Genomic DNA, 8558 nt, shown 5'->3' on the forward strand with positions numbered 1-8558 from the left:
TTTTACACTAAAATTAAATGTACTGTCTTGTAGATATTGTGTGTTTTGTACCATGTGTGTTAAGGTAACTTACAGTTTACATTTAACATGTTTTACTCGTTCTTTTTTGTTATCACATTAGGCTATAATAACCTTCAGGCAGGCCTTGTTCTACAAGGTGCTATAAGCACACTCGAAATACAGCAAGAGAACCACAGTTGAAGCTGTAATAAAATCATTGGTGAAATTTGGCAAACAATACAGTAGCCTATGTATTTGTGGTGGCGTCAGATGTTTCTATTTAAAACATGTTTCCGACTTGGCTATTTTAGCTGTACAAAACAGCTCGTTTTGCTGCTTGATATTGCAAACTGGTGTTTCTTATCATATTATTTTAATGTGTCTTAATTTTAAACACTCTGGTTTGTAGCATAAACAATTTTACAGTTTTCTGAGCTTATTCTTCTCCTTATTTCCTTATTTTATTAAGTCTCGTACATTCACAGAAAACAGCTTACTTCCACCTTACTTCCGCGTTGAAAAATAAGGTAGTTAAAACTTGTTTTTCTGGCACAAACACGCTGTAAAGTTTCGGGAATATTCATCCGGGATTCACTCTCAGAATAGCAGTGATTGACATAGCTCTAAACATAGCAACGGACAGGATCAAAATAAATGTGAAAATAGATGTGCATTAAGTCTGGAGAACCCTCCACTCATTTCAGAAGCACCCTCAGTGATTTAATTCTGGAAACATCACCCGTGACGCGTCCCCTTTAAACTGCCCACTCTGCGGATAAAGTGAGGAGTGGTAGCGCGGACGGAGCGCGCGTGTCTGTAATCCAGAAGTCTTTTGGTATGCACAGCAACGATTGACTGCAGATTCCATTTAATGCTTTAACTAACTGACTATAATGGCTTGTTGCGTGAACATAATGCAACAACTACTGAGACGTCGGCAAGCGAGGTAGACAGACAGGTAGGAAGAGATTCGAGACGTCTGTCGCTGCAGACTTCTTATGTATGATCTTCTGCATCTGTTCCCATGTCAACATGACATCTTGATAGAATTTGCGTTTATACCGTATCACTGTAGAAAGTGGTAAGGTGCAGCTGTCACATAAAGGATCCTTTTCTTGATTCCTTCCTTTTGACTGATTCAGTCAAATTAAATAACATTTTTGGGGAATAAAACATTAATATACAACTTTAGCTTCTTCAGTGATGCATTTAATAGTGGCAATGTTATCACTTAGCCTATCATTAAGGGGACACGTCTTTGCAATATAGCTACAGTATATATGTATTCATACAGTTCATACAGACAATTACTTCAATACTTCAACTAATTAAATGTCATCTGGATATTTTTTGTGGGGTTTAAAGAATAAATGTCTTGGTGGTGTAACTGTCCAGAGAAAAAAAAGTGACAAAAAGTCTAATTAAAAGGCTGAAATTCTTACAATATTTGTATATTCTTTAATTATTATGTATTTTGTTTTATAATAAAAAAAAATAATACAAAAAAAAATTTAAATGTCAGCCATTTTGTCGTCATGTGACCAAAATATATAAATAACATATTGATCACATCAAATGGAAAATTTATTGACTATTCATACATTTACAAAAAAAAAAAAATCATATTCATAAAAATATGTAGTTTTGACTTGAAAAATGTTTGAAACTTTAAAAAAATTCTGATGTGATCAATATGCAAAAAAATAATTTTATACCTCTGACATTGTCATTGACCCTCACACATTACACAATTATTAGTAGCTTTATCAGTCACTTAAAAGAGTGTTTCCATTAATGTAACAAACTGACTGTCCACTTAATTGATGTGATCCCTGAAAGACTAATACTTAATGGTCAAGCCTGATGCTGTGCCTACTGCAGATGTATCACATTCATCTCTACTGTCAGTTGTTGCAACCTTTCTAGCAAAGGATGTGGCGACCTGTATGGATTGCTTAATGCCTCTTTAAATGTGGAATAAAGAGACCCTCCTTCCTTTGCATCATACGCTTTTTTTCCTGTTCTTTCCTCCTTGACCTTCTCAAACAACCTGCTGTAAGGAAGATTTGGGGTAGACGAGGACACACCCGTATACTGTACCTCTCTGCCCCTCCTCCCTGCCTGCCCCGCTATGCACAATACGCCGGTGCACCGAGAGCTACGGCAGACAGTGGCAGCCGGGATTTAAGGAATCAGATGTGTGTTTGTCCTTTTCATCGCAGCCACACAGACGCCGGAGTGCTATCCACACTTCGAGAAGGCTGTCGTGACTTCTGGGAACCTGAGGAACCACAGGGGTGATTTAGAAGTTTATCCTAGCAGGTATAATGTCTCAGTTCTGATTATGCATGGATGCTTTATTCGTTTATTTGGTATTTGTGTTGTGCATTCTATTATATACAGTTATGCATCACGTATAATATAATGTGGAGGGATCTAAAGAGTAAAAAGAGAGAGACCACCAAGTCTTTTTAAGCCTAAAATGTATTTTCCTGCAGTTTAATATTTCATAGGCTGCTTCTGCTGAATATTTTAGAGCATGCTGGCACCGTTTGGGACAAGAAACATTCCATTGAAATGCGTCCAACAAATATATATGAACAGCATGCCATATGTGGTTCTTTGAACGTTCAGGTATTTCATGGAAAAGGATAGGAAGAAAGGGATAGGGAACGCACTGAAAGGATACAGCATGGTTATGTAGCATGTGCATGTCTCATAGAGAAGGGCCTCTTTCACAGGACTGCACTGTGAGAGATGCAGATTTATGTGAAGTGATATTTGTCCATTGCAGCACACCAGAAAGAACTGACAGGGCTTGACGAAGAGCTTCATTTTGTGGTGCTTTCTATAAGAAGACCAAGGAACTGCTTTGCATGTGAATGCATAACTAAATATGCTGTTTTATATAAATTGTGCTATGTTTTATGATCTAGTTTCTGCCTAAGCTTTGCTGTTTTGTACTGCATGTGTGGTCCCTCTCCTGAATGTTATACTAGGTACATACTTAAATTATAATAAACATTATTCATAAATAATACAGAAGATTTACTTATTTTCTTAGTTCTTTTTTGCCTTAGAGTGACAAGCAAAGTAGAACACTGAAGTTTTACGTAATATTTATTTTTTTCCCTCTATATAGTATATTGAAGATTTTTAAAAATAAGTTTATTTATTTATTTTTTTATTGAAATGTACTGATCGATAGGCTAAGTCATTGGCATCATATCTTTAAACAACGCCAATGACACATTATCAGAAAGTGTCCTGCTTTACCTGCGTTCACCCTACTTTTGTTACATAAAGCCTTTAGACCAGGGGTGTCAAATTCAGTTCCTGGAGAGCCAAATCCAATCCGAAACAGCTAATCAAGGTCTTCAGATTCACTAGAAACTTCCAGGCAGGCGTTTTGTTCCTGGTTGGAGCTACGCTCTGATGGACAGTGGCTCTTCAGGACCAGAGTTTGACACGTGCTTTAGACCCTCTGTAGACACAATATTTAAGTTCTCTGCATGCTGTTTTCAAACATCTTTTTTTGTCTTTCAGTTGACCCACCCGGTAGCACACTGTGGCCCTTAGTGCTCTACGGTGTCAAGGCCCCTTCTGTGAGGATTCCTTGCATTTTCCCACCCTGTGGTGCCCTGCCTCCGTGAAAAGTGCAGGCCACACCCTCCTGCATAATGACTGTGGCCACGGGCGACCCCTCAGATGAGGCGGCAGCACACCCTGGTCTACCTCAGGACTATGACCCCGGAACGGAGCAGGAGTGCTGTGAGCGAGTGGTCATCAACATCTCGGGTCTGCGGTTCGAGACGCAGCTCAAGACCCTCTCGCAGTTCCCCGAAACATTGCTCGGGGACCCCAAGAAGCGCATGAGGTACTTTGACCCGCTAAGGAATGAGTATTTTTTTGACAGAAACCGCCCCAGCTTTGACGCCATCCTCTATTACTATCAATCGGGTGGAAGGTTGCGGCGTCCCGTCAATGTCACTTTGGACATTTTTTCAGAGGAGATCCGCTTTTACGAGCTCGGTGAGGAAGCAATTGAGATGTTTCGGGAGGACGAGGGTTTTATCAAGGAGGAGGAGAGGCCGTTGCCTGACAATGAGTTTCAGAAGCAGGTCTGGTTGTTGTTCGAGTATCCAGAAAGTTCTGGGCCAGCCAGGATTATAGCGATCATATCCGTCATGGTCATCCTCATCTCCATCGTCAGCTTCTGCCTGGAAACCTTGCCCATCTTCCGCAGCGATGAGGAGGAGATGCACAAAGACCCACTTTCCGTCACTAACTCAACAACCACTTACACATCCACCTACTTCACAGACCCTTTCTTCATTCTAGAGACGCTATGCATCATCTGGTTCTCGTTCGAGTTCTTGGTGCGCTTCTTTGCCTGTCCTAGTAAAGCCAGTTTCTTTGTGAACATAATGAACATGATTGATGTGGTGGCCATCATTCCATACTTCATCACGCTGGGAACGGAGCTGGCGGAGAAAGCAGAGGATGGGCAGCAAGGGCAACAAGCCATGTCTCTCGCAATTCTGAGGGTCATCAGACTTGTACGAGTCTTCAGGATCTTCAAACTCTCTCGTCACTCAAAGGGACTTCAGATTCTTGGCCAGACCCTCAAAGCCAGCATGAGAGAGTTAGGTCTACTCATCTTCTTCCTTTTCATCGGAGTTATCCTCTTTTCCAGCGCAGTCTACTTCGCAGAAGCTGATGAACCCGAGTCACAGTTCTACAGCATCCCGGATGCCTTCTGGTGGGCTGTGGTTTCAATGACGACCGTTGGCTATGGAGATATGGTGCCTACAACCATTGGAGGAAAGATTGTCGGATCCCTCTGTGCCATCGCTGGCGTCTTGACCATCGCCCTTCCCGTGCCTGTCATCGTCTCCAACTTCAACTACTTCTACCATCGAGAAACAGAAGGTGAGGAGCAGGCGCAGTATCTCCAAGTTAATGTCCCTAAAGCCGATTCACAAGAAGAGCTGAAGGGAAGTCGAAGTGGATCCACCATCAGCAAGTCGGACTACATGGAAATCCAAGAAGGGGTCAACAACAGCAACGAGGACTTCCAGGAAGAGAACCTCAAGACAGCCAATTGCACTTTAGCTAATACAAATTATGTTAATATCAAAAAAATGCTGACAGATGTCTAGTAATTCAAGGAGCAGGTACGGATTGAATTATTAAAGGACTAGTAAGCCATGTTCGAAGGAGGACTGTAAGGTTGAACGCCTCAGTTATTGTCATGAGATTTCCAATCTCCAGTTCCTCATTAAAAGTCCAAGCCTACATCCAGGTCCGTCCACAATCAAAATAATCATCAAATCAATCATCAGTGTTTGCATGGAGTCGTCTATATCATCCAACACCTTATCTGGATCAGGAGCCAAGTATTTATTCGAAACTGTGGAACACAAATAAAAAGCACATGAGTGTCAGTATATTTCCATCAACATCTTACTCTCAAAGCCAAGCTTCGCCAAAGAAACGTCATTTGTGTGCTTCATCTGCTGTTAAAAAGGTTTGCGGTCACATGCAGTACATGTATACGATGCAAAGAATATTCACAGAAGCTTCGTCCTCCCTCCTGCTGCTTGTTAAAGAACACCAATATTCACGTCGATTCAAGACTGTTGTCTGTCATTTTAGCGATATTGTAGTGATCAGGCTGGGAATGTCATTGAAAACTGCCTGCTTTTGTGTCGATATCTGTGTGGGGACCCAAAATACGTATGGACAACACTTGTATCTATTCCTTCACGATTATCCTGCTGCAAAGCTTTTGAAGACGAGATGAATGTCTCTACATCTCATATTTTATGTTATTTATAGTCTACGGTGTCTGTGTCCATTGTCATTCAATGGCTTTTCTTTTATCATTTCATATCAGGTTTTTTTTTTTTTTTTTACAGCTCTTCAGGATAAGGAACATAAAAAACACGTTAAATGAAAAATAAGCAAAATAACACCCTAGTGCCACAGAAAAAAAAATGCTTGATGTATTTTGTGTAAGAGCATACTGTTCAGTGTATATTCCCATTGTTTCTGCTGCAAGCTGCAGAGATAGTTCAAAATGTAGTTGATATTCAAATTACTTTGTCACTTAATGAGCCATATTGTAGTTCACACTTAAATGTCCCCTAGCAAATTTGTAGCAATGATGTCAGATTGTTTTTAATCACTGGCTTGTCTATCATCCTGAAATCATTTTCAGATGTTAGAAAAACCTTGATAGAGCTTGTTAGACGTTTTGTCTTTTTTACTGCCTTTGATCGAGAAAAACACCGGTATTATAGTGCATGGCCTCAAAACCAATCCTAATGGCATGGATTTTAAGCTCAAGAGAAAGTGATATAAAGAAACTAGTTAGCTAGAATATTACAAAAATATGTATCTTGCTCTGTATATATATACATATATACATCTATTTTTATCTGCAAAGTTTTATTGTGACCCAAAGGTGCTGTTTTCAGTTTTTGTTTTGCGATTGAAAGAATGAAAAGACACTCTGCAATGCATTTGGATGGACAGTGCAGCATTAGGGCATTGATTGCTGGGACTCTGATTGTCTTAGCTTCAGGTGACCTTGAAATCTAGACTTACAGGCTTACATGCATCTCCTTTGATGAAAAGACTGTATAATGCCAAGCAACAATGAATCAACAGAAAGAAGCTATGGAAGTCAATATTGGCTTCTTTTGATAGACTTTCTACAAATGCTTAGGCTCCAACCACAGTTGTTGCATCCTTTCCTTAAAAGCATAGCAGAAAATCTCATTGTTTTCATTCTATTGAGTTTTTAGATGAAAAATCCTGAGACTGTCTATGGATGGATTGATGATTATTTGATGTGACTGTGTACCAATAGAAGGTTTCTCACCCACATCTATTCCAGTATCTCACCTGGCCTGCAGGTGCCTTTGTCTTTGCCTCTCTAATATTTTTAAGCAAACTTTATGTGCTGATGCTGCTAATTTAGAAGCAGATACTGCTTTCACAGCTGCTGCTAATTATGTTTTCTTTTTTTAAATTCAGAATATAGACATCACTGTAACACGCACAATTCGGGTAGGTTTAACAAAGTGTAAAAGCCTGAATGTTAAACCAATCTATCCAAACTGACGCCCCACAGTGCATAGCCAGTGCCTAAGAAATGTACTAAACTTATGTTTGGATGCTTTAAAGCTGAAGTGTCTTTTTTGATGTAAAAAAAAAAAAGAAAAAAAAAGTTCTGCCAGTAATCCTTTTGTGGGTTAATTTCCCCCCAAAATATAAAAACAAATCATTGTTCTGATGTGTAAGCCGCAAAACACAGCAACATTGGCTCAACCGATGGTGTGATTTCAGGGCAAAATAGTGGCAGACGGGGAGTGTTTGGAAGATAATAATGAAAACTATACATTTTTGTAATTCCACTAGTGGAACAGAAATGACACACATCACCTCTAAAGCAGGCAAACAGCAGGTTTTCTATGCATGACATTAGACAGTATGCTGTTGGTGAATCACATGTATCATCCTAATCCACATAAAACTAAATCCGACATAAACATTGTCACTGTAACTTTATATTTAATGTGTGACCATAACATATGTTATGCTTTTGGTGCTAGACCTGGCAGTGTTAAATGTCAGGGCTATAACAGTACCTCTTTGAAGCCTTCTTTTTTTCCTCGTTGGACAGGCACGTCTGTGAAACATTGAAAAACACAGTCATTGCTTTGCTTGCAGCTGCACCAGTTTCTCGTATCACGTTTGGATTGTGCGTTGATTTGAAATGCTAAATGACAGCACTGAATGTCACAACATCATATTTGTTAGCATCTTATAACCAGTCCACTGCCATGGTTTAGAAGGATGTGCATCAACTTATGCAATCAATTTTTATTTATTTTTTTGTCTTCACAAAAAAGTTTTTGTTTAAAAAAAATGACTGGGAGAGAAAAGGCTTAAAGGCCAAATTCAATCAAAACCATATAACCATTAAATCTCCTTCCAGTAGAGCTATATTTCAATTATTAATTCAATTTATCACAGATTTAGAGCAGTAATATTTTTTAAATTAAATTCAATTCAATTTTACATTAAACTACTACTTTTTCTCCGATTCAATGAGGAAAAAATGAAGGCAAACACTTGATTTTTTCTTTGACAAATCATAAACCATTAATCCAGGAACATTATTAAGTAAATATTTAGATTTCATGTTGAATTAAAGGATAAACTTACTGTTGTGAGATTCTGATACAAGTCTTAAAATACAGTGAAGTTGCAAGAACTGTTGTACCATGCTTTGATTGCCTTTGGCCTTGAGGACATGAGTAGGCTGTGGTGATTGAAACGAGCCCTGCATCTGTCCATCCCATGTTGTTGAGCCTGCAAAGAAAGAAAGAAAGTCTCTCCTATTGCTTAGTTATGCAATACAGTGTTATATATGTGTGTGTTTGGGCATGTGTATATCCATAACGCACTTCAGACCCTATAGCCTGTGCTCAACAGCCAGAACGAGGGATGTCTAGACTTATACAAACACTTCAATTGGCAGAGAG

General features: G+C 39.3%; 1 protein-coding gene across 1 annotated transcript; it reads left to right on the top strand.

Moving 5' to 3' along the window:
- The first annotated feature begins 2186 nt into the window (after nt 1-2186).
- On the top strand, nt 2187-8243 carry LOC131543054 (potassium voltage-gated channel subfamily A member 2). The gene is made up of 2 exons (XM_058780268.1): nt 2187-2322; nt 3547-8243. Exon 2 carries the CDS (start codon nt 3681-3683, stop codon nt 5160-5162), a length of 1482 nt encoding a protein of 493 aa, XP_058636251.1. The 5' UTR covers nt 2187-2322; nt 3547-3680; the 3' UTR covers nt 5163-8243.
- The last annotated feature ends 315 nt before the right edge of the window (nt 8244-8558 follow it).

This window comes from Onychostoma macrolepis, chromosome 06, assembly GCF_012432095.1.
Source record: "Onychostoma macrolepis isolate SWU-2019 chromosome 06, ASM1243209v1, whole genome shotgun sequence".
NCBI classification, from domain to species: domain Eukaryota; kingdom Metazoa; phylum Chordata; class Actinopteri; order Cypriniformes; family Cyprinidae; genus Onychostoma; species Onychostoma macrolepis.

Coding starts and splice junctions, on each gene's coding strand:
- LOC131543054 (XM_058780268.1), top strand. CDS start 3,681: ATGACTGTGGCCACGGGCGACCCCTCAGATGAGGCGGCAGCACACCCT.